Here is a 24,779-nt window from a genome sequence, read left to right on the forward strand (position 1 = left end):
CCGCGATTGTCCAAACTACACATACGGTCAATCCGTTGCCTCGCACCCTCTGTGGCTAGGTCTAGGGTAATGTGCTGTGAGATTTCCCAAGAGCCAACCATTCCAGGAAACAAGGGCATCAAGCAGTTATTCTTCAAACCCTCAGGCAGATTGATGCTTTTCCTCATTGTAATTCATTTAATGTTTTGCTTTCTTTTCCTAAGCAGTGTCGATGAGTTTGCGAAAGCTGTGCAAACATTTTCGTCTCGTACCGTTCATTGCGATTCACTGGACATCCTTATCGATAAACCGTATCTTATTATCAAAATACCATGAGTGACGTCACATCATAACTCCCAATTCTCCCGTCAGCAGCTTCACATGATGAGAATACAAAAGGTGCACTCTCGCCCTCATCGTTTCTATTAAAATCTACCACCCCGCGGGATTTGGGGTCCGTCCCAGAACCGACCAATCCCAACCCTCAATTCCTCACTAAATCACCCCCAAGACTCCTCCTCCCCCACGGCGGGGCTCCTCCGGCCTCGGCTTCAGCATAAAAAACAAGCTGTGATTGGCCCTTTTTGCTACAAAAACGGTCTTCTTTCCGATGTCATCATGTCGCATGCCCATCATGCGCTTCGGCATCCGTACATATACCTCCCGCTCCCTGCAACATCCCCTCTCACGTAGATTCACCTCCAATTCATACTCAAAACTGCCCGCCATGAAGCTCCTCTACCCAACATCCCTCAAGCTCGACGTCCAGAGCCTCGAGGGCTTCTCCGTCGACCTCTTCCCCTACGACGTCAAGAAGACCATCCCCGAAGAGCACGTCGACGCCGAGATCCTCGTCACCTGGACAAACACCCCCGAGAACCTAAAAGACGCCGCAAAGCGCCTCACAAAGCTCCAATGGATCCAGTCCCTCGCCGCTGGGCCAAATGATGTTCTCGGTGCTGGGTTCGATGCCTCCAAGATTAAAATCACAACGGGCTCGGGTCTGCACGATCACACTGTCGCTGAGCACGCGCTGGGCCTGCTTCTCAACGCCGCGCGCCGCTTCTATGAGATGCGCGATTATCAACTTCAAGGAAAATGGCCAGGTCATTTGGGCGGTCCCCAGCCCGATAGACCCAAGAATGCATTTACGACGCTGCGCGATGCGCGTGTTTTAATCTGGGGCTTCGGCAACATCGCAAAGACCCTCACCCCGCAGCTCATCGGCCTCGGCGCCGAAGTTCGGGGCATTGCGCGCCGAAAGGGTGTCCGCAATGGAATTGAAGTCTACAGCGAAGACGATCTTGACACACTCCTCCCCGAGACCGACGCTCTCGTCATGATTCTTCCCGGGTCTGATGCCACGCGCCATGTTCTTAATGCCCAGCGCCTGAAGCAATTGCCCAACCACGCGTGGGTCGTCAACGTGGGGCGCGGTACATCTGTTGACGAGGATGCTCTTGTCGATGCGCTTGAGAAGGGAGAGATTGGGGGTGCGGCGCTGGATGTTTTTGAGACTGAGCCACTTCCTGAGCCGAGTAGGATCTGGAAGGCTCCTAATACTATTGTGTCGCCGCATGCGGCTGGTGGAAGACCTCAGGGTGCTGAGGGGCTTATCGCTGATAACCTGAGACGGTTTAGGGCGAAGCAGGAGTTGAAGAACCTCATTTAAAATAGAATAGAGAATTTAAATTAAATATCCAAGTTAACATGATCAATTTAGCGATAAATTATGGTGCGTGAAGGTTGTCCTGTAGACAAAGTCCAAGATCCAATTGATGAGGGCATTCGCGATGGATTTGTGTCCCCACCTTTCTGTCATGATGAAGCAATTCACAGGCACTTCTTCCTTTGTTGACTGGACATGTCTCTACAAAACATCATAAACTTAAGATGCACAGATTGACTCTTGATATAAAAAAGTGTCCAGTGACTGAGTAGACTGCAAATAAGCTCTGTATGAGGCTTCAGTATCGCTCGAAGAGGAGGAGTTCTGTGAGCAAGAGAAAAGAAGACCATCAGACTACTTGGCTCTAATCACAATGATGCAGTCTGAAGTATGAGAACACCATAGAAAGTCAAGCAAAAGTCACATCAGAGTAGAAACGAAAGAGAATTGAGTGATCGGCCGATCTATTGACTATCAAAAAAAGAATCTAAAGCAAACTGCAAGTCCGAACGAAACGAATGTTTAGTACAAGTTTAAATCTCCATCATGATATCCCTAGCTGAGGCATCATGCTCCCCCATTACTTTTCGTGCTGTCTCAAGATTCAACCATCTAAAGCTGAGACTCGAGCATCAGCATCCTCCAGTCTTTCTTATAGAAGTGCCGGTGAGGAGTTGCCGCTTAGTTGTGCTTGCCAGAGTTCTTGTCCTTGGGGGGCAGGGGAGCCTTGGGCTTGTCATCACCATGGGGCTTGTCTTCGGGTTTAATGCCGCGCTTGTTGTTGGGAGGGTTCACGGGAGCCTTGCCCTTGCGCTTATCACCAGCAGGGGGCTTACCATCGACAGGAGGCTTGCCCTTAGGCTTGTTGTCCCTCTTGTTGTTAGGAGGGTTGACGGGAGCCTTGTTCTTGGGTGGCTTATCACCAGCGTGGTCCTGATCCTCGACAGGAGGCTTGTCATCCCTCTTGTTGTGAGGGGGGTTCTGAGGGGCCTTGCCCTTAGGCTTCTCACCAACGGGGGGCTGACCATCAACAGGAGGTTTACCCTCAGGCTTGTCATCCCTCTCAACCCTGGCCTTCACCTCACCACGTGGCTTATCCTCCGTAGGCTTGGTGTTGGGCACAGCCTTCTCAGAGCAAGCCTTGTCAAAGACATACAGGTTATTTCCCTGGTTAGGAACCTGGGCCGCAGGGACAGAGTAGAGCTTGCAGGTGGGAGCCTTGGCGTCAGCGGGCAGGCCGAAGAGGAAGCTCTTGCAGGAGGCGTGAGCGGTACAGAGCTTCTGGCAGGCCTGGGCAGTAGAGGCACTTGGAGTGGAAACGGGCTGGATATTGGTGGAGGGAGAGGCGGAGGGGGCGATGTTGCACTGCTGGGAGCGAGTGTCGAAGGGATGGGCAAGGATGGCGGTGGCCATTGAGGCGGTGAGCATGGCGATGGTGGTTTTCATGATGAAAGATTTGGTTGAAATTGAAAGTTGAAGTTGAAGTGAGTTGAAAGAATGTTGAGAGTTTGTGATTGAAGTGATTTTGTTGGTAAGGAAAAGTGAGTCTTTGTCGAGATTTCAAGATCCCTTTATACCTATTGAGTCGATCATATTCAAGGTTCTCAGAGACAGCATTGTCTCGGAACTTCTCACGACCGCGTCAGCTATTTCCGTAATGTCGTGAAGATCAGACGCTTTGGCCTGCTGGAGTTTACAACATCGCAGAGGTGTCAATGGCGATGCAACTTGAGGCCAGACTCAGCTCCACATGATGCATGCAAGCAGTGCCGTGGTTGATAGCCCCGAGCTTACGTGCCCCATTATGAGTTCACCAAGGTAAATCTTCTAGAGTTACATGATCATCATACCTACATGGTATAGAAAGCATGATCTTGGATGCTAAGCCAGTGGAGTATCCATATTCACAGTAGTACCAATGCCGTTGCTATGTTCACTGCGTCCAGTCGTCAATGACCGTGCTTTCTCCTATTCGTTGAACGGGAAGTTCCGTTCATTACGGCTGGGATGAAATAATCGCTGTTGTTTACCAGCATTAGGCCGATCCCCCACATACCGTTGAAACAAATCTACGTTTCCCTTCGGGACCTGGGTAGGTTTGCGCTAAAAGTTTGTTTGTAGGTTCAGGGCTTGCAGTAGCCGCGTGGTGTCAGCGGCTGAGGCTCTTTGAGGCTCTGCATAAGGAAATATTCAAGTTATGGATAGAACTTGGCTAGTATCCACACTCCAATCACTATCACGCTCAAAATATGCGCAGTGACATTACAATGATTTCAGTAATTGACTCATTGCCCGCCGTTGGTCGCACTCAGATTGTTGAGCTTACATCAATAAGGTAAGGTGGCTAGACATCACTCAGATAGTAGATCCAACCACTGCCAACCTTGATCTTGTTCACGATACAGCCCAACCCTGACGAACATCAGTCATTGGCCAACAGCTCCCGGGTAGTTTCCAACTGATCTTTGGACAATATTCTCCTTATTTTATGTGGCTGTGCATTCCGTTTCTTGGATCTCCTCGAGGTGAAACACCCAGCGTCTAAACTACTGCATACAGTGCGCCCTAGAAAACGTTTCGACCAAGCCTGCATAAACATCCACGTAATCGGCATCCAAGCTCAACAACCTGGTCCGATCTGCCGACACTAACAACGAGAGTTACTATTCTGACTTGAATAGGTTGAACAAGCTGATTGGTTTAAAAGAACACTGAACAGGTTACCTCCTCAATCTATATACTACTTCCACCGTCTACTCGAATGAATCCTCAGCCTCCTTGAATTTGGCAATAATCTCCCTGGTAGCTTGCAACGGCAGGGCTTCCACCGTCCGGCCCATATTGCCCGTCATCGTCTCAGCCATACAAAGCGCATTATATATAGCCTCCTCCGTAGCATCAGCCGCTGCTTCAAAAAGCCCGTTGATAGTCTTGTTATCAGTCGCCTCCACATCAATCAGCTCAGGTTTGAAAGGATCAATGACTCTATCCTCGCCAGGGACTGGCTGCACAGGGATCTCAGCAGCCGTAGAAAATGCAAGAAATAGATCACCGGAGGGGTTGTGAGCGTAGCTGCCCACTCGCGCAAGGCCTATGGTCGCTCGCTTGGCCAATCGCTGGAGCTGGCCAGGAAGAAGCGGTGCATCCGTGGCTAGTATGACGATAATGGACCCGTCTTTCTTGTCTTTTGCGTCGTTGTACGCTTTGTCATGAGCAGCGGCGGCTTCGTCTTTTGCCCTTCTCTTTTGTAGGATTCGTCCGACTGGGACGCCTGATATGTGCAGATGCTGTAGTCTCCCGTAGTTGGCCTGGACAAGAGCGGCAACCGTATAAGACGTCTCGTTCTGCCCGGGCACGATCCTACTGCTGGTTCCGGTACCGCCTTTGCCCCCATGGCACAGCATACCTGTCCCGCCGCCCACGTTGCCCTCAGCAATTGGCTCCTCGGAGGCATTGGCGATGGCGTGCACTACGTGCTCCGGCGTCACAGCAAACCGTCTCAGATCGTTGAGATGCCCGTCAAACGTCTCAGCGACGACTGGAAGTAGAAACCAATCGATGCCCTCCTCGCCTTTTCCATAATGTTCAATTGCGTACTTGTAGATGCCGGTATAACACTGCCCAACGGCAAAGCTGTTGGTGATGAGAATGGGCGAGTGCAAGAGACCGCTTTCTTCGATCCAGTGTGTCCCAGTCATTTCTCCAGATCCGTTGAGACGGAAGACGCCGGCATGACAGGCCTTGTGGAACCAGTCTCTCCGAGGGAGGATGGTGGTTAATCCTGTGTTGATTTGACCGCTCTCATCACGAATAGTGGTCGTGTGGGCAAGGACGCCTGAGACATCTGTGATGCCATTTTTAGGACCAGGTGACCAGAACCCGAGATGTGCTTCTGGTATGACATCGCGGAGCCTGCCGCGGGGCTGTTGAGGGGATGTATTCGTTGCCATAGTTTTAGATATTCGTATTCTGGGGCGTTTATGCTAGGACCCACTGGACCACTATCTAAGTGTTGAAAACAAGAGGGTAACTACTTCCCTCTATTTATGAGGCTGGGTTATAAGGAAGATGGAGGATTTGTTGCGGTGTTTTCTGATTTTCGGCATGAGTCACATCGATCCATTTATCTCTAGCTAATCTTAGTTACAGTCCAAAAGAGAAGGTCCTAAGCTGTATAATACTACATAGAACCTGGAACCAGATCATGCGTTGATTCGATTTTGCGCAGGATTTGTTCACTGCCACTTTTATTAAACTGCAGAGTGCCAATTGTTGTCAAAGGAGCTAGCTCTTGTCAAAATGGAAGAGTCATATGATATTTTACCCCTCTGCTAGAGATAAGCTAGATTGCATTGTTGATGCCTCAGCCAGCAGACGGATGAATCCATCATCGGTTAAGCAACTCTCACTCTTTACTGCAGCAAAAGGGGGTCTTGATTAGATCATGATGTTCAGCGAACAAGCCGGTCAATGCGCGCATAGATGTTTGTTTCCCTCAGGCCGGCGGATCATCCCACTTCCCGCTCCGGCATTAGCTCCAGTGACAAGCTTTCGGGATATAAATAGATGTCGGCACTTTTCACCAATAGACGCTCTTGTATTGTCTTCGGATGGAACGGAAGAAAGATTTTGCCGAGTTGATATGTTTTCTGTTGGGAGAAATGGATACGTTTGACCAGAAGCAGGGGTTGGCGCGAAAGCCTCAATATTGAGACTAAGAGTGGCTGGAGGTTTCAAAACCCGAGTAAACCATCTGCTTTGAAGTATGTCGGAAAGGTGCTTACGAATCTACAGAGTGGCAGTAATTGAAATTGAGTGAAGCTGTGTTCGACGGAGTAGAAGCCTGCATGAATCTGAATCAATAGTTCTCAAAAGGGCCCATGATGATTCCACAATCTGGTTGAGAATCGGGAAGAATTGGCCGTCGGGCGTGTGGTTAGAAAAGCTCATACGTGTATCATGGACGACGGAATGACCAATTTCGGGATCGAGACCAGTCTCCGGATGGATGATGAGACGATCAAAGGAGTCCTTGGGAGCTGCTTGTGAGTCGTACCAGTCAATACAGGATCTCACAGAATTCAAGCCAAGAGGATTATCTAGTTGAATGAAGAAGATAATGAGAATGATCTGGTGAATGGCCTTGAATTTGAGAGTCACGTATCACAAAGAGCGAGTTGCACGAGATCACATTGCAGGCTTCATCTTTTCCCGTTCGGTCGAGAGGCAAGCTACCTGTCTCGCCGATCGACGAGGTCCTCATTGCGAACAGACCTCGGGTCTCAAGGACCGTAATGCAGATTAGACATTGTCCTGTTCCCGTTATGACCTCGGAATCAATCTGGAGCTCATCCAGCCACTGGCTATCTACATCGAAGCTAGATCACGGAACTCTTGAGCCCGGTTACGTCGAGAAGATGATTCTTTCCCACATCACGGTTCTCAATCTGAAGATTCTGGCTGTTAGCTCCCAGGCTATCGATTTCAGATTCATGCAGACCTCCATACCGAGGGTCTTTGTACGCCAAATAGCGTTGTAAACGCGTCACTAAGCAAAGGCTCCTCTCAACTGCGTTAACAAACTACGCTAGATGTGCGGCCTTTGAGGATAAATACCTGACTTGTCTCTCATCAACTTCAAGTTTTCTCATCACAGTATCAAACACTCGTTCATCTTCACTACACTCCTTCAACCATATTCATTCACTCTCTCAATCTTCTTAACAACCTCATCTCAAAATGAAGTACTCTCTCACCCTCCTCTCCCTCTCCATGGCCTCAGCCATCGCAACCCCCTTCTCCAGCACCCAAAAGTGTAACATCGCCCCCAGCGCCTCCACCAACGGCAACATTCAACCTTACCACACCGGTAAAGCCGACACCGCCGTCGACTGCCAGACCTTCTGTGCCTCCGATGACCACTGCAAGTCCTTTGCCTTTGGCCTCGTCAAGGGCCACTCGCAGCCTACCTGTCTCCTCTTCAAGGTCTCAGCCTCCGAGGTTCCGGCTCGCAAGGACGGTCTTCACGTCTTTGATAAGCAGTGTGCTGCTGATCGCGTTCCTACTTCTGCGCCTACTGCCTCTGAGCCTTGGGGCAGTGTGCCAAAGAAAGTCCTTGTGAGGCGATCTCTGAAGTGTAACTGTGCTGCTTCTGGTTCTGCGAGCGGTAGTGTTGAGCCGTACAAGACTACTACTGCTGCTACTGCTAAGGACTGTCAGGCTCTTGCTGAGGCGGATTCTTCTTGCCAGAGCTTCTTGTATGGTCTTCCTAGCGGATCTAGCACTCCTGTCTGCAAGCTTTACAAGGTTGCTGCCGCCAAGGTTCCTGCTCGCAGCGATACTCTCTTTGTCTTTGATAAGGGCTGTTCTTCTAAGCAGGTTCCTACCACTCCTCCTACTGAGGACGCTCCCCGCGGTCTCGTAAGCACTGCCAAGACTACCAAGGTTCAAGCTGCGCCCAAGGCTACTAAGGTTGCTGAGGTGAAGACTGAGAATCAGAACAACGAAGCTTACGAGGTCTCCAACTTCAAGCCCAAGACTACCAAGGTACAGAAGCCCAAGACTAAGGCTACCAAGGTCGCCAAGGTTGAGGACGACAACACCCAGTACGCTCAGGTCGGCGATGACTCTGTTAAGAAGCAGGCCAAGGTTACTAAGGTCGCAAAGGTCAACAACGAGCAGGTCCAGAAGAACCAGGACAAGTCTGAGGCTAATGTCACCAAGGTTGAGAACAAGCAGCCCAAAGCTACAAAGGTCCAGAACAGCAAGCCTCAGGCCACCAATGTTCAGTACAAGGATGAGACCAAGGACACCAACAACAACGAGAACAAGAACGTCAAGTCCGACAGCCCCAAGACCCTCGCTACCAAGGTCCGCAACAACCAGCACCAGGCCACCAAGGTCCAGGCCGTTGAGCACCAGGCTACCCAGGCTGAGGGTAAGAAGTCTGCTTGCAAGACCACCAAAGGCTCTGCTTCTCAGCCTAAGATCACCCAGGCTTAGACGGCACTACTCTGAGGAGGAAGTGACTTTGTTAAGGTGGCTCTGTTGAAGAGCCTTCATTTCTTTCTCCGTCCTTATCATGAGAACATCTTTATCTGTTCATCATTCCCAAATTCTTGGGCTCTGTCTCTTTTGACAATCACTTTCCTTTCGCATCTATCTGCTTCATCTTCTGTACTCTTATAATGTTTACATAGATTCGAGCTATATAGTCTTCCAATAACATAGATTTCCTTTTCTACCTTTCCTCGCGCTTTTGACAAGAAATTTTGATCATTATACATTAATTCGGGATGAAGATGCATTTGCATAGTGGGCAATCAACATGGTGTTCCTTGAACCAAGAGTCTAGGCATCGCGTATGGAAGACGTGCTCGCAAGTTAACCGACGTACATCTTCTTCGTCCCCCAGTGTCTCAAGACAAACAGCACTGCATTGCAATCTGTTAGCTTGACTCCAACTTTGTACCGGTTTGATGACATACCATATCTCTGCGAGGCTGAGTTCGGTTGAGCTCACGCTAGATTGTTTTCTAACATCCTTGTACTTGATAGATGGATTCGCTCGGTTGAGCGTCTGTAAATTATGCCGTTCTGTCGGTGTTCGCTGTCTTGGTGGTACGCGAATAACTGTCATGCGAGGTTGTCGGCGGGTATTACAACTTCGGAACTTTAAAAGGATACTTTGCAGGTTAACCTCAGCTGGCGTGCAAGCTGATCTGTGTGACCTACAGGATGATGGTTACTATGGCGAGAGTCCCACCGAATAAGAACCAGGGTAGGTGCACGCTCGAAGCCCTGTCATGATAGCTCTTAGCCTCTAGTCCGTACTTCTGAATATGTTTCGTAGACAGGGAGTTCATCGGAGGACTCACATCGAGGGCCTTTTACATGTGAATATCTGCAAAGCTCGACCGCATGCACGATGCGAGACGGGTAGACATGCCTCGGTTAAACCAATTTCCGAGTTTTTGACTGATTGTCGGATAAATCAATAGCGGATATCAAAAGCCAAGATGTTTCAACAGAATTGGCTTTTGTCTCATGCCTGTTCAGCGCAACAAGAGATGTGAATAAGGAGATCAAGACAACAGTGATATAAAGAGGTGATTTTGGAGAGACAGCTTTTGTTCAATCACTGAATTGTCACGGACATTGCCCATCTTTCAAGGGATGCCCAGAACAAGATCCAACTGACAAGACCAGCCAAGCACAGTAGCACTCTTTTGCACTGCCACTCTCCCACCCTCGCTAAACCCAACCCGGCCACTAATCACCAGCCAAGAACCCATCACCCAACGTCGTCATCGCCCATCAAAACCCTTAAAAACATGCTCAGAATAAACATCATAGATAACATGAACCCCGAGATCGTCTCTTGACGCGTACATACCATTTCGTCTAGACCAAGGAGTATTGTTTCAGGGTGCTCATCTAGGGATTGTTAATATATGTATAGGAAATGTGACTGGGTTCGTCGTATAAATGTGGATCGCCAAGTTTGCTCCTGATGATGCCAAGTCGGCTTTGAGCAATGTTATCCGGTAGTTGGCGTACACGCGGTGAACAAATTTTCTCCCTTTCTCACAAATCAGTTCAGTTCAGTCGCAAGAATGTTTAAGCATACTGATCAAGGCTGGCCAGCTTTATCTGACACCTTCAGCCCAGCCCCCCTCTCCCGTCCCGTCCTTTTCCCTGCATCCATCTTCCCTCATCATGGGTATCAACTTTGGTCAGGCGATCGGCACTGCGTGTGCGACATTCGCCGTCACCAACATCGATGACATTTTCGTCCTCGTCGCGTTTTTCGCAGAGGCCACGACGAGTCGTTCGCTCACGCCTGTCAAGATTGCTGTAGGACAATATGTCGGCTTTACAGTCATTGTTGCCGTGAGCATGATTGGCTATGGCGCGTCGTTGCTCATTCCCGCGGAGCCAATTGGATTTCTTGGCCTTTTACCAATATTGCTGGGTATATGGTGGATTCTGACCTACATATTTAGCAAGGATGAGGATGAGGAGGGGGCGTTGGATCAAGAGTTGACGACTGCTGATGGATTCAAGGCTGTTTTCAAAGTCGCTTCAATTACTGTCATGAATGGCGCCGACAATATCAGCACGTACATTCCCCTCTTTGCAGAAGCGAAAGCTGGAGAGCTGGCGATATATATCGTCGTCTACTACATCATGCTGGGGGTATGGTGTTGCGCTGCATATCTCATCATGCGGCAGAAGCATATTCTACATATTGCACAGAAATATGCCCGCAGGTTGGTGCCGTTTCTGTATGTTGGTCTTGGAATCTTCATCATCGTCAACTCGGAGTGTTATCCCTGGGCTATTGAGGAGATTGACGATGACATTGCTTCACATCCTGGCAAGATAGTCATGGGTGTTACGACCGCTGGTTTGCTGACGATTTGCATTGGCGCCATGCTTTGGAGAAAGTTGAGCCAGAGATTACAAGAGGTTCTTGTCGACGATGCGTCATCTGCTGTCGATGGTCAGCGGAGATCGCAAGAAGGACCAGTCACGGCGCAACAAGTTGGAGAGCAATCTGAGGCTTCCAGAGATGCAGGTAAGGCTCAAGACTCTCTTTCGGGACTGATACTATAACTTGACTGACAGGAAGCTAGGCGGCGTCGATGGCCATACGAACAAAACCGGAGCGCAAGTCAGGAATATCCCCGTTGACGTTCCCAGGGAGGGAGGCTCGGCGGTATAAAGACTATTACGGATAAGGATATGACTCTAGCGGGAAGCGGCACCTGGTCTGGTATCAGGCTGTTCTTCATAATATTTCATCCATCGCGACAGCGTCATCTTGCCAAAACCACTACGTAACGTCGTGTCCGCCTGATCATCGAGTGTGAATAAGCTTATCGAAGCTCCCGTCTTGATACAGATTATGTGCCGTCAAGTGCATTCGCAGAGCGCTCCCATTCGACGCTATGTCGGGCCATATTTCTATTTCCGAGCTCATCCCTCCTACTTATATCTTAGACTTCCAAAAGGCTCCCTGTTCCAGATGTCAATGCGACACGGCGACAAACGTGCGAGTTCTAGACATAACACCAACTCATCCCACTCGGGCATCTAATATTAATGATATGCAGTTCCGCTCCGACAATTTTATCGATAAATCACCTCTCAAACTGGGAATGGTAAGGGTCTAGATTCGGGCACCCGACAGGCATCTTACTCGCCGATCCGCCGAGTTCGTCATCCCTCGGCGACATTGACGAATCACAATTAACCCCAATATGTCGTTGGGCCGAGATATCACTTTCTCATCACCAGACTATGCTGAAACAATAAACAAGCTTTGAGGCCCGATTGATAGTATGCGACACTACATCCGTCGATCTATCGCCTTTCAGGCTGAATCATGACATAATAATACACCGTGCTTACACCGCTCTTCATCCCATCCTCCGACCCCAAATTCCCAATGCGCCACTGTCAACTTTTCCGACATATGAGAATCTCGTTTCATATATACAAAGATGGCTGCATCGAGTAAGAACCCTGAACGCATCGTTGAACTCCGACAGAGTGAGGTGCCGGTCCCGTGGTGTGATGAGTTTGAGAAGATGATAAGCGGCATGAAGTTAGTCTGACCAGCTTCTTGAGAAATTATCTAACTTATGATATGTAGCTTCAACACGGGCAACTCGCAGGAAATGATGGAGTATAAATTAGCCACAAAGAGGAAACTACTCTCTTTTAACGATGATAACATACCTGAAGGTAGCACCTTGGCCTCATTAAAATCAAGACGCATGGCAGTAGCAAAAGAAATGTTTGGCAAACTAGGCCACGATGTTACTATCGAGCCCCCCTTCTTTCTCCTCTGGGGTTGCAACATCTTCATCGGAAACAACGTCTACATGAACCGAGAGTAAGCCCTTACGACCCCCACAAGACCCCAACTTTCTCAGAACTGCACAGGGTATCGATTCACGACAACGCCCTTGTTACTATAGGAGACGGCGTACTCATAGGTCCTGGAGTTTGTATCTGCCCAGGAACTCACGCAGCGGATATGCAGAGTCGGAGAGACGCGCAGGGTACTTCATTTGCACTGCCAATTCGTATAGAGGCGGATTGTTGGATAGGAGCTCGTGCTACGATATTACCGGGTGTCACTATAGGGAGAGGAGCGACTGTTGCGGCGGGGGCGGTTGTGATTAAGGATGTTGAGGCGGAGACGTTGGTGGGAGGAGTTCCGGCGAGGTTTATTCGGAGTTTGAAGGACGCATCAACATGAGTTGGCAGACTTCCCTTTGAGGGTCATTCTGTGGCTTACACGAGAGCGTATCAAAAGAAACCGATCGTATTGATATCACTAATTCTGACCCAAAATCCTTGCTTATCTGCATCAACCTCCTCTATCCGCAGACTACGCACCCGCCACAGCACCCGCAACCTCCCCAACAACCTCATCAATAATCCTCTTCAACTCTTTCGCCACAACCGCCGAAAACACTACCATAACCACAAAGAACTCATCCCCCCTTACATAAACACTAACCTCCTTCTCCCCAAACTTCTTCCATCCCGCACTCCCATACTTGGCAACCTTCCTCCCACTCTGATCAAACAACTCAAACCCCGTACCCGTCAACTGATTCACCTTCCACTTGAACTTCCCCATGTGCGTGTGAAACCCCCAACTCCCTGTCATGCTGCTATTCTTGATCACCATTGGCTGGTTGAATATTGATACGTCGATGCGCGATGTGCTGAGATGCATTGTCGCTGATGCTATTATGTTTTCGGGGGCCGCATGGCCGCGGTGCATTAGGAGGGTTGAGGAGCTGGAGCGTTTGTAGATCGTGTACAGGGGAGGGGATTCTTTTGGGGCGTTGGAGGGGAGGATGGAGAGGAGGTTAGAGTCTTGAGGGTGTGGACGGATGGTGAAGACTTGGGAATCATTGGAAGAGGAGTCTTGGGGGCTTGATGATCCGTATAAGACTTTATTGAGTAGTTTCTCCATGGGGACGACTCTTGAAGTGATGATTAGTTTGTATTGACTGCTGTGAGAGCTGAACAGGTCAAGAAGGTCGGTGAGGGATCAATTGTCAATTTATATCTGTTTTGCCGAGTGACGTCAATAATATAAGCTCATGTCATTTCCCGTAAAGGGAACTATGCAGCGACGGAGGTTGTAATCAGCATGTTAGCGCACAGCCCTGTTGGTGGCAAGTCAAGATGATTGGTCGGTTCGTTCAAGTGGTTTTACGTGCATGAAATTAATATTAATAAAAGTTCTTACATAAGCCGTCTTCCTTTTATTGTGAAATTCTTATTGCTCGTCCAACATCAGAGGGCTGGTTTAGGTCTTAGCACCTCCGTAATGTCCCTCGACGCTTCGGTTCGGCCCAGTTGCCGTGCGTAGCGGTAGCTGTAGAAACACGACGACTCGGTGTTGAGGACGCAGGCGTTGCATGTAGACCAGATCCACTTCCCGAAGGGCCACTCGATGAACGAACAGCAGCTGAGTGGCTTCTACTGAGCGCTGGCGGGTAACGGTTTTCCCACTGCGTGCTTGAGCCCTCGGGTAGACTCAGCGGTGGTTGCCCAGTTGGCGACCTGACATCTTGGGAGTTCTGATCTCGCCATGATGGTCGTCGTTGGGGAAGTGCCGACGATATGTCCAGCAAAGGAGGCGGCGTAACACCCGATTGAGCACAATACATAGAGTCTGTTCGGACAGAAGATACGCTCGGGGTTCTTCTTGGTCCATGTCGATTCGAAGAGCTCGCTGTTGACGGTGCTCTATGTATTCCGCCTGTTGATCCCGAGCTATCGTATGAAGGACGGTAACCTCTGCCTCCGGATTCAGCCAGAGATCCCAATAGCCCTCGAGTGAATGGACTATTGTTTCGTTCAGTGACTCGTGATCTGGCCTCCATCTGCTGTCTGAGGAGATCATATCTTTCCCCAAGCAGCCCGATGGGGCTGAATGGCTCGGATGATGATTCTCGGTCATTTTCTTTGAAGGGATCTTGCGAAGAGGGATTAGGTCTATGGAGCGAAGAGGAGCGGTCATACATGTCATGGCGGTTGCTTTCCATCTTGACGAATTTGGGATAGAGCAATGAATGTAAGAAAGGTCATGGGGTTTTGCAATCGAAGCTCCGATTATAAAGCTGTTGATCAGTCTTCAATAAGACGGGAAAGCAACATATAATATTGCCAGCCCAAACAACGATTATCTTGACAATCACGATCTGAACATCAAGCTTGGTGCTGCATTCTCACCGACCATCCATTCCTTCACGGCGCATGTAGCATAGCCACTGCAAAAGGTATGCCAAAGTAAGCCAACTCTCCAAAACCTCTCTCAGGCTGGTTTAGTAGATGTGATGGAGGAATCGCGTGAGTCCAGTCATCCAATCAGAACCTGTGACAATTGACTGCAACCCTGCTCCGTCGGCCAAAATTTACCGCGTCCAGCATCAAAATGCCCGCACAGCCCCGATCTTCAACGAGGCTGCGCCACCACATTCCATTGTAGGATCTCGAATGTAATCGTCATGCAATGAATTAGAATGCTCTGAATGGCTTTCTGGAGTTCCATGGCTGCGTTACTGGCGCATTTGGTAGGTTGTGGTTTTACGATAAACTAGAATAGATATCTTCAACTCTAAGAATCCACCGAATTGGGGCATCTGCATAGTGGCAGTGCAAATCGAAACGAGCCTTTCAAGAAACTATACATTAATATTAAGAATTATTCTGACTTTCCTCCCCTTTGTACTTGCAGTTCCACTGCCAACTGGTTTTGACCCTCTTCTGCTCCTAGATTCGCTGCAGGCCCTTCCGCAGCAACTATCCTCTTCCTCTTCCTACTACGATGTATACGACACCCAATACAAGCGATAATTCCCAACCCAACCACTATCCCAAACGCAATTCCTACCCAGACAAGTTTCTCTAATCCTACTAGACCAGAATCATTTCTTGATGACTCGGGAGCTGGAGTAACACTAATTGTTTGTGCAGGCCGTGGCCAAGGTCCACCTGTATACGGATCATCACAGTCGGGAACGCACGTTGTTCCGCCTGGGTTGATTTGATATGATATGGTGACTGCCGATGCAAGGAGAAGGTCTTTCTCGGGTTCGAACTTTATCGTTGTCGAGACTCGAATATCTGTTTGTAAAGCGCTTGCGGAGGACAGGTCGAAGGCTGTTAGAGTCAAGGGCGAAGTGCCTGATGGTTTGAGATTGGATGCAACGCAGAAATTTTCGTATGGTGTTGCTGCACTGCCTTTTTGATCCGTCAGGCTCGGTCTCCTCCATTCGAAGTCGTATGCTCTGGGATTTTGGTCAGTCCACTGCACACAAGCAATAGCCAAAGTCTACCCACGCCAAGCAACATAATATCTCCCGCGATGTGGTAGCATCAGGTGTGTATTCAACGGTATAAGCAGGCGTATAGCCAACAGGACACTCGGTTGCTGGATGGCTCCATCCAGGGCCACAAAATCCATTCACCCCGAGACCAAGTCCCCCGGTCGTGTAAGGATAGTTTGTATATCCCAGCCAGAGGTAGTTACACGTCCGCGTCGTTCTGTAAAGCCCTTGCGCCGTGCCAGAATAGCAATCCGTTTCCATGTTCCATATGCTCTTCGTGTCAAGACATTCTGGCGGTGGTGTAAAGCGCGGCAAAGTCCATGTCGGATTTGGAGTAGTTGGATAAGTCGTTATGAAAGTCTCAGTCATTTCCACTGACACAAAACTTGTGCGAATGCCAGTTGCTCTGCATATTCTAGGTAAGACAACATGGAAATGAAACAACAGGCTGGCTGTTCATCAAATACGCTCAAGTCACGAGTCAGCCTAAGCGTAGGCAGACAGTGCTGCAGGGATGTCGTGCCACTCTCCTGCATGAAGGATTCAAAGCTGTGCTGCGATTGAGTCCCTACTTTTCTCGTTCTCCCAAATCATCGCAAACTCATTGGTCACTTGGCATGTGAGTGGGTACCGTAAATACGAAAACACGAGATTTTGTCCAAGTTAACGGAACAGCCTAATAAGCATAAATCCATCATATCCCTTCTCAGCAGTGTCGCCATGTACTTTCTCTTTAGAGGTAACTCTCTATAGAGCGGAACTCCACCTGAGAAGTTAATTGGTTAATTGCTCCCCTCGGCTTCCCATGAAATAAGAATTGGCCATAACAAAGAGTGTATCAGCCGTCATGCCGTTCATCAACTCGCTATACTAATCCTGTCCCTTCACAAACCAAATTCTCACAGAATCACTACTAAAGCTCCCATCATGCAAATCAAGTCATTCCTCGCCGCTTCCTCCATATATATGTCATTCGCCGTGGCAACCCCCTTGGAACCGAGAGGCTGTGGGTGCGGCTGTCCAATGCCCCAAACTTCTTCTTATACTCAAATTACCGACTAAATGGCGCTATATGCACCATAAATAAACCTTGTTGTATGTCCACCTGTATGCCTAAAATGGGCACTACTGGTTTGAAGCCATATACAGCTGTGTACATTTAAATCTGTCTGCTAAATTCCGCCTATCTAATGCATAGACTGGCTCCAAATTTAATATCTAATGGAAGAAACCACAGCTCAGAGGTATAAAGGATAGCCATTGAAGCAAGATTTTGGACTTAAGGACTACGTACCAGGATAGACACTTCTGAGATTGAGTTAGCTTAAATGTATCTGCTCCCATAGCCTGCCTCTATAGCTATGCTTATTATTTGTATACGGCTGAGTTGCAACGCTGCTGTGCTTTTATGTTTTCGAATATACAGGAGGACCTGTGACTATGGGCTGATAATCATCATGTGTTACTTGGTCTGGACAGGGCGCAGAGATTGCTGGGACTCTGAACGTAAAACGTACAGGGGAAGCAGTCGACTGAATTCAAGAGGATATGTGGTTAGATGAAACAGGTCTTTACTATCTTCTCTATCAAAGCTATATTTTCTCTCACTTGATGTCCTGGAAGAGTCCACCTCAAAATCTACTCATCGACGCCTGTTCCCGGGTCGTCTTTCTCCGTGCAACGCGGCTTCGACAGCTTGCATTCGACGGTCTTCATCTCATCATATGCTCTAGTTGACGGGTTCCATCTGAAGAGAGTAGCTCCCCTCAGCGAGGTTCATGTGGTTTTCTTCCTCGATACTGGCAGTGCCACGAACACGGGACAGCATGTCACGTACCATCTTCCACGTGGTGCAAATCTGCTCAACAGACGCGGGATCTCCAATCTCCGCCTCACGCACCTCCATCCAGTGATGGTGAGGTCGCTTGGTTTCCTCGAGATCCTTCTCGGACCGGATCACCCACACGCGTGCAACGAAGCCGGGGTGACATGTGCGATATCCACGTTCCTCGATGGAGTAGTATTCTCTAACGAGAGGCTCAACCTCCCACCAAGAGAGGGGGCTGAATTCAACCTTTTGTTCCGTCACCCAAAGCCGGAAACCTGCCCACTGTCCCCCAAGGGAGACGTTGCCGCGACTGTAACCGTAAAGGCCGATGTATGGTGGGGAGAACCGCGCGTCTCCGGGTGAGTAATGAGAAACATCCTCAGGGTTGCTGAGGTAGTCCCAACCATTGACAAATGTCCAAGGTATTCTCGCATCCGCGCGAATTTCACGACTTATGAAGTGCTCTTGGGCCTCCCAAGAGTGGTCACCCGCGCGTGTCATGCCCCAGTCGTTGCCGTGAAACCGGGGGCCGACTACGTCAGGACCAAACATTTGGAACCCGTCAATATTCCATTCTCGGCCAGCGTTTTCGATGATCAGAGAGATATTCTTGATCTTGGGCAGGCGGGAGAAGATGGGAAGATTCTTTTCCATTCCCATTTCGAAGTATGTCGAAGGGGGAGCGTCAGATGGCCCGGCCTGGTTTGACCCATGGCCAGAACCATCGCTCTGGTGGTCGGTGTCCGGAGCTAATTCTGTTAAGCAAAAGACATCATATGTCAAAGCTTATGGGGGTTACTTACGAGCTTGGCCTCGGCGAAGTGAGACGGTGCGAGACACACTGAGAATGTTTTCGACGGGCAAGGCATGACGATGAAGACCTTGGATACTGAGCGGGTCCCAGGAGACGGAAGGCCGAAGTGCAGGCAGCCGCATGTCAACAACCTGAAAAATGTCATGCAAAGGGTCGATTCGGAACGGCACTCCGCCGATGCTAGACATGACGGCGGTCCCATCGCAGCCCACAGCCTTCAGGCAGCGCACTTGATTGGCGAGCGAAGCGATGTCAGCGTTCGTCTCGAGCAGGGCCTTGATGGCCTGCTCTTGGCCGTAACTGTGCACCCATGCAATGTTTGAGTGCAAGTATCGGTGAGGCACAGTAAGGCAAGGAAGTGCGTGGAGCACAACCTTCTTCCGCATCTCGGTGGGAAGATCGGCGAATGGGAATGCCGGCATTCTGTTGTTAGACAGTTAGTACAGACGTTGAAAATGCAGAGTGGGGGACTTGTCCTTACGTCGACGTGAATGACTAGATTTAACCTGAGTGATGGGTTGTGTTGTGAACCTCAAGAGTTAATGTCTTGACAGAATCGCTGAGGCTCTGGTAGGAAAGAAGGTATGATCAGGGGTGAAAGAGTAGTTGGTAGTATAGGGGATGGGTATGGAAGATGTTGAGAGAGTTGAGAGATGATGTTGGAAGATGAAAGATCGAGGGAAGATCGAGGTAGGAAAAGGTGTGAGGTAAACAACTGTTGTGGAGATTGAGCATTCGCCGTCACTGCCACTGGCACAATAGAAGTGCAACATAGAGGCCACTCGATTGCCAGTGCCAGCCCTAAATCAACAAACCAAAGGTCAGTTTCGTGTTTAACCAGTGAACAAGGTGATTCGTGAATGCGATCGAGGCTTCTGTTCCACTGCTCAAGTTGAGAAGAAAAGAGCACTGTTCAAGTATCCATACCGCCAGTTGACGGTCGCGACGCGCCGGCCAGTGAAGACCTAGTTCACTGGGCTGTTCCCCTGGCTGACTGGCGGGCTTAAGGGGTAACTTCGCGGCGTTTGTAGTGGACGCGTTACTAGATGGCACGTTTGGGCGGCCGGTTCGCCATAAGGCAACTCATCTGCAGTGATGCTCTTCACCATTTCTATCTCCGTCCCAAGTTTTCAGTGTATTGGCTTGATACGACTCGTTGAGACTCAGCCATTAATCTATCCCAAGTGACTAGCCATACACCCTGCTCTACCGTCCCCGACCAGCTCGAAAGACCTATCATCCCGTCAATTTCATTACCCGGATCCTCTTATTCTCAGTCCCTACTTGCGCAATAGTGACCTTGGGACTACTATTACCCTTAGTTCTGTTGCATCCAGGCTCACGATGCTCCCATCCTCAAGTCGGTGCCTCTTTCCCTTGAGACAAGGAGCATCTTTCAGATAACCCTGCACCGAGTGTCACAGTGGCTGACTTTATTTACACAGATGTGACAATCTATTTGCCTCCTGCACATCTCTGTCTACTCAGACCCAAATCCTGGTCCCTGTAACTGTTAGGATGCGAGGCCCAATCGATTCCCGACCGACGTATGCGAGACCACTCGACCGTCCTTCAGCGACGAAGCCGTGGCAAGACTGAATATCCCCGACAATGACAGCAGCAACTCACCGAAAGTGAAGCTTGAGTGGTGGTGGAGTCTCCGAACCGGGTGTCGATACATAAGGGAATCGTGTCAATAATGCACTCGAGGCCTCCATCTTCCAATCTTCGATCTCATGTGTTACAGCTCACGAGCCCCTTTGATAGCCACCAGAACATAACAGGGCCGATCGTTGCTAATGACTTTGATGCAATGCAGCAAAGACGTATAGTTGCTAACCCTCGCGACTTTACTTCACGAAAGACTCAAGAACCCTTCAAGCGCGAGCCACTGTAGCTGAAAGCTACGTCTGCACCGTCGCCCCAAGTATGACGCAAATTTTCAACGAATTGGCCAGCATCTAAAAGGATTCTTCAGCAATCTACAGCAGGAAGCATTTAGGGTTTCGAACGCGGACTCGATCACACCATATGTCGACCTCGATTGTTTCAATGGCTTCACATGCGAACAGCAAATTTCGAGTGGTAACAATTCCATCCTAGCCCAAACAACCAACAATAACTTGCTTGGGTGGTAACTCTTGACGGAATAGACCAGGATAACCTAGACTATGGCGCAAGGAGCTCAAGGTTATAGAGATTTATCACAAGACGACGGGAATCAGTCCACGACCCGAATGTCTGCAGCTCCGATGTCAAATAGGACAGTAACCAATTTGTTCACTGATCTTGGAAGGCGCATTGCCATACCGCAAACTCCTTACTAGCTTCTTTAAACGTGCACGTTGTAAGAATCGAGGCCCTGTTCACCAAGAACGTCGCGGCAATTTTCCGCTGTAGCGCGCTCCCTTCTTAAAATGGGATGCCAAGAGAACAATATACTTTATTGTTCTTCTTGTTGTTTCTCATCGGCAAAGTGTCCTGCAGGGCCAGACCCTCTTCAGAGCAAAGTTCGCATAGATCGGTTATCTCTCTAACAAGATATTCCTCAACTGATTGTATGAAAAAGCAATATAGAAGAATCGCCTCGGTCTTCCTCATTATTGACAAATGACAATACAAGTCGAACAGATTTGTTTTCTAGAGTCTAATTACATCCCAAGTAATTCCTTTTGAGCTCTCAGACTCTGATTCCATCATGATTCCCTCGTGAAGTTGAGCGACATTTAGACCACTCACAAGTCCCCTACCCTGAACGTCCCAGCCAAATGACACAATTCTGTCGGTAAGTCGAACCCTTGGAAGACCCTGCGAATATCTCGCTGATCTTATCGATTTACTAGGCTAAAAGACTCTTGGCTAGACTTTGTGGATGCGATTGGGTCACTAACCGCTGTCAATTGTCACTGCAGGTGACGCCGATGCTGATCACCGAGACTTAACATGACGATCGCAATATCACGATGCAACTTGAAGCATTAGTAACCAACGAATAACAATTCATCGTCATACATTGATTCGTAGCATTCCTCTATCAATTGTTCTCAAAGTCATCGAGTCAGAAAGACCTCAAATGACGCTATACCTGTAGTCGCGTTTCATCATATCCGGAAACAGACATGTCTGTTATTCCCTTATCCCGTCGCTAACCATACTCAAAGCATCACCCTCCACAATATCCGCATTCCAGTGCCAACACGCTAAAGTCAAAGAGCAAAAGAACAATTCCAAACTCCACGGGCCGATCCCCAGGAGTAAAATCCCCGAACCTTTTCTCCGTTTACGCTCCAGAAACCCTCTTCTGCGCTAGTCCCCCCAGCTTCTCAGCAGCAGCCCCCAGACTCCTCGGGTCAGCGCCCTTGATCTCAACCTGCCCGTTGACAGCGACTTGCTTGCCCTCCTTGAAGAATAAAAAGGTAGGCATGGCTGTTATGCCGTACTGGCGCGCGGCGTCTTGGACGTGGTCTACGTTGACTTTTGCGAAAGCGAGGACGTTGTCGACGCTGTGCTTGGTGGCGAGTTGCTCGTAGACGGGGGCGATGGCTTTGCAGGGGGGACACCAGTCTGCGAAGAAGTCGACGGCGACGTATGTTGTTGACGAGAGCAGCTTTTGAAGCTCATCGTTTGAAGTGATGTGATGCACCATTTTTGTGTGAGTACTTTTTTGTGTCTTTTTGCTTGGTATTGATCTGCAGAGATCGGCAGTGAATTCAAGATGCGGTGAGATGAGAACTCGATTTAGTTTCGGCAGTTGAAGTGAGTAATCTTGTGGTTTGTTGAGGCTGCGATGTGTTTTTATATCGTTGTTTTTTGCTCTTTGCCTCCGCTTTCTCATGGATCTTGAGAGAATCGCAAAGAGCCGCTTTGAAATGGGAAACACATCACGTGATGTTGCGCAATTTGGTGATTCCTCATCAAGGTTGATTACTGAGCCACGTGTAAGCCACAGAGGGTTATGTCATGATTTGAGGCTGAAGAGCCTGGACAAATTGAGATCAACGAAACGTTTTAGCGAGGACAGAAAATAACTCAAATGCAAATCATCAAGGTTCAGTCCCTGACTCTGTAAGATCTGACAAATGACCCCAACCACGGATATAGAAGACGTTGCTTATACGTTACAGTTGAGCTGACATTTTTTGCGTTTCGACTGGGTTTCTCCTGCGCCGCTTATTATTATTCTAGAAGGAAATATTAGGTAGGCATTGCTTTTTTAGTGTCTTGCATGCCCCAGACTCAAAACTACCCTGCAACGATCACAAGCTACTGTACGTAATATCAATCAGCAATCGTCGCATAACATGTTACAAGTTACCCAGTCTCGGCCCTTGGTCAATTTATCACCTCCCTCTTAAGGCTGCCTCCAGCAGTCAAGTGGACTTCTACACGGGGGTTCATTCGCTAAGGTAAAATCCGGAATCATCTCCGGAGGCCGAGTCACCTTATAACCCACCACATAAGGGTACAGTACACAGCTCCATTGCTTGGCCAGCTTGGCTACCGCGGAGGCTATGAATCTTACCCCGGATGGAACAAGTTATTGAGGGAGTAATGCAATAGTTCAGGGGAATAATATCGGGGAACTTGGGTCGGTTGTCGTTTACCGATACGCACGTGTTAAAAAGCCAAGACTGTAGCCGAGAAGCCAGGTCTAAGAGATAAAGAGCAGGTAACATTTTCCCAGAATCGATAGCTAAGAAAAAGAGGCTTGCATAGAAGCGAAACGCTTTGATGCAAAAAGAAGCTGAATGGAAGCAAAAAAAGAGACATGTCACTCTTGAAATGAAAAAGAAACGTCTCCCACGAGTCACGTAATTCGAGATGCCTCATTCGGTAAGTGGGGATCAATGCTCCTCTTTGACAGGACTAGAAGCAGTTAATTAACGCGCACCATCAATCAATTTAATTGTGTGCTAGGCTTAGCTACGTTGATCTTGGGTGGCCCGGATAACTTGGTCTCAACATCAAGATAAGCGTAGAAAGTGACAAGAAGGAGGGGAGCTGAGACAAGTTCTGTTACTGACGATCCGGCACAATCTTCCATCCATCCATTGTAGAGTGACTGAGTCAAGTCCCCTGATGCCCACGCGATCGGTCGCTTGGCGCAGGAGACTAGCAAAGTCTATTGGCAACCATGAGCCCACTGTAAATCAGCGCCTAGCTCGTTCGGGGAGATAAAAAACAGGGTCAGCGGGCATGGTCCGTTGAGAGGGCAGAGGCACGGAATGAAGACGTTACGCGAAGGCTAAAGCGCCGCTGTCGCAGTTGAATTCTACCTTAGTTCGCCACCAAAGGGAAAAAAGAGCGCTTCCAATCCTTCCAGGGCTTGGTCTGCTTTTGGCTTTGTTCAGGACTGGACAGGGCAGGGTTAGTGTTCTAGACGTGACATGATCTACTGGCCCAGCTGGCCCAGCTTGCATCAAGGGTGCCCTGCCTGCGTGTTTGTGACTGCATCAGAATGGCCTGCAAAACGTGGCAAAACTGCATTGCCATTCCTTCGATCGTGCAGTCGTTCCCACTGAACTGAGACAAGGATGCTTAACGAATCAGATCCTCATCCCAGCTAATGTGACCGACGACAACCGCTTCGGTCCAACGATTTGAACAATCAGTGGCGTAGGTAAAAACGGGACTAATGTCAGCTCCAGACCCAACCAGCCAAGCTAAGAGATACGTCGATCCCCTGAGACGGTTTTCATTCCCCCCAAAAACTCCACCCTTCGGAGGAAATAATAAAAACTAAATCCCAAGCTCTTGGGTTTCCAGCCTGTTCCCCCCCCTTTAACCCACCCCCGCGTTGCTTGTTCGTCTTTCTTTTATTTCCAGTGTCGTTTTTTGTCGTTGATGAAAGCTTAATACCACGAAGTTCAAGTCATGCGCCCTTCCACGTCGAATTAAACTACGCTACGAAAATCACCCCGTCGTTCGATCCCCACGAAAAACCGATTTGTAGACGAGTAAATTCGTGCGACCGACAAAATGACGGCGTTTGAGGCTGAGATATGGACTTGGTACAGTCTATCGTGGTTAATTGTCATTGCGAGAATGTAAGACATATATTTTCACCAAGGACCAATTGGGTTTGGAACTGATCCTGGTGTAGGATATCACGACGGATGTTAC

General features: G+C 49.0%; 10 protein-coding genes across 10 annotated transcripts; 4 read left to right on the forward strand and 6 right to left on the reverse strand.

The window, feature by feature from the left end:
• Window positions 1-420: 420 nt before the first annotated feature.
• Window positions 421-1,723, forward strand: FVEG_09347 (hypothetical protein). The gene has a single exon (XM_018898335.1). The coding sequence runs from the start codon at window positions 590-592 to the stop codon at window positions 1,649-1,651; it is 1,062 nt and encodes a 353-aa protein (XP_018756200.1). The 5' UTR covers window positions 421-589; the 3' UTR covers window positions 1,652-1,723.
• Window positions 1,724-2,329: 606 nt separating this feature from the next.
• Window positions 2,330-3,094, reverse strand: FVEG_09348 (hypothetical protein; the record flags this gene model as incomplete). The annotated part of the gene is made up of 1 exon (XM_018898336.1): window positions 2,330-3,094. The coding sequence occupies one exon, from the start codon at window positions 3,092-3,094 to the stop codon at window positions 2,330-2,332; it is 765 nt and encodes a 254-aa protein (XP_018756201.1).
• A 929-nt stretch (window positions 3,095-4,023) lies between these two features.
• FVEG_09349 (D-aminopeptidase) lies at window positions 4,024-5,735 on the reverse strand. The gene has a single exon (XM_018898337.1). It carries the CDS (start codon window positions 5,596-5,598, stop codon window positions 4,402-4,404), a length of 1,197 nt encoding a protein of 398 aa, XP_018756202.1. The 5' UTR covers window positions 5,599-5,735; the 3' UTR covers window positions 4,024-4,401.
• A 1,652-nt stretch (window positions 5,736-7,387) lies between these two features.
• On the forward strand, window positions 7,388-8,650 carry FVEG_09350 (hypothetical protein; the record flags this gene model as incomplete). Its single annotated transcript, XM_018898338.1, has 1 exon — window positions 7,388-8,650. The coding sequence occupies one exon, from the start codon at window positions 7,388-7,390 to the stop codon at window positions 8,648-8,650; it is 1,263 nt and encodes a 420-aa protein (XP_018756203.1).
• Window positions 8,651-10,366: 1,716 nt separating this feature from the next.
• On the forward strand, window positions 10,367-11,375 carry FVEG_09351 (hypothetical protein; the record flags this gene model as incomplete). The annotated part of the gene is made up of 2 exons (XM_018898339.1): window positions 10,367-11,228; window positions 11,287-11,375. 2 exons carry the CDS (start codon window positions 10,367-10,369, stop codon window positions 11,373-11,375), a joined length of 951 nt encoding a protein of 316 aa, XP_018756204.1.
• Window positions 11,376-12,156: 781 nt separating this feature from the next.
• On the forward strand, window positions 12,157-12,920 carry FVEG_09352 (hypothetical protein; the record flags this gene model as incomplete). The annotated part of the gene is made up of 3 exons (XM_018898340.1): window positions 12,157-12,260; window positions 12,309-12,551; window positions 12,602-12,920. The coding sequence occupies 3 exons, from the start codon at window positions 12,157-12,159 to the stop codon at window positions 12,918-12,920; spliced, it is 666 nt and encodes a 221-aa protein (XP_018756205.1).
• Window positions 12,921-12,943: 23 nt separating this feature from the next.
• On the reverse strand, window positions 12,944-13,454 carry FVEG_09353 (hypothetical protein; the record flags this gene model as incomplete). Its single annotated transcript, XM_018898341.1, has 2 exons — window positions 12,944-12,948; window positions 13,061-13,454. 2 exons carry the CDS (start codon window positions 13,452-13,454, stop codon window positions 12,944-12,946), a joined length of 399 nt encoding a protein of 132 aa, XP_018756206.1.
• A 541-nt stretch (window positions 13,455-13,995) lies between these two features.
• Window positions 13,996-14,730, reverse strand: FVEG_09354 (hypothetical protein; the record flags this gene model as incomplete). The annotated part of the gene is made up of 1 exon (XM_018898342.1): window positions 13,996-14,730. One exon carries the CDS (start codon window positions 14,728-14,730, stop codon window positions 13,996-13,998), a length of 735 nt encoding a protein of 244 aa, XP_018756207.1.
• Window positions 14,731-17,743: 3,013 nt separating this feature from the next.
• On the reverse strand, window positions 17,744-19,078 carry FVEG_09355 (hypothetical protein; the record flags this gene model as incomplete). Its single annotated transcript, XM_018898343.1, has 2 exons — window positions 17,744-18,591; window positions 18,646-19,078. The coding sequence occupies 2 exons, from the start codon at window positions 19,076-19,078 to the stop codon at window positions 17,744-17,746; spliced, it is 1,281 nt and encodes a 426-aa protein (XP_018756208.1).
• A 2,517-nt stretch (window positions 19,079-21,595) lies between these two features.
• On the reverse strand, window positions 21,596-23,018 carry FVEG_09356 (thioredoxin 1). The gene is made up of 2 exons (XM_018898344.1): window positions 22,774-23,018; window positions 21,596-22,583 (listed from the first exon to the last, which is right to left on the reverse strand). The coding sequence occupies exon 2, from the start codon at window positions 22,489-22,491 to the stop codon at window positions 21,937-21,939; it is 555 nt and encodes a 184-aa protein (XP_018756209.1). The 5' UTR covers window positions 22,492-22,583; window positions 22,774-23,018; the 3' UTR covers window positions 21,596-21,936.
• Between the last annotated feature and the right edge of the window lie 1,761 nt (window positions 23,019-24,779).

Source organism: Fusarium verticillioides, chromosome 5, assembly GCF_000149555.1.
Source record: "Fusarium verticillioides 7600 chromosome 5, whole genome shotgun sequence".
Lineage (NCBI taxonomy): Eukaryota > Fungi > Ascomycota > Sordariomycetes > Hypocreales > Nectriaceae > Fusarium > Fusarium verticillioides.

Bases quoted from the DNA above. Each gene is read 5' to 3' on its own strand.
- FVEG_09347 (XM_018898335.1), top strand. From the start codon at position 590: ATGTCATCATGTCGCATGCCCATCATGCGCTTCGGCATCCGTACATAT.
- FVEG_09349 (XM_018898337.1), bottom strand. From the start codon at position 5,598: ATGGCAACGAATACATCCCCTCAACAGCCCCGCGGCAGGCTCCGCGAT.
- FVEG_09356 (XM_018898344.1), bottom strand. From the start codon at position 22,491: ATGAGAAAGCGGAGGCAAAGAGCAAAAAACAACGATATAAAAACACAT.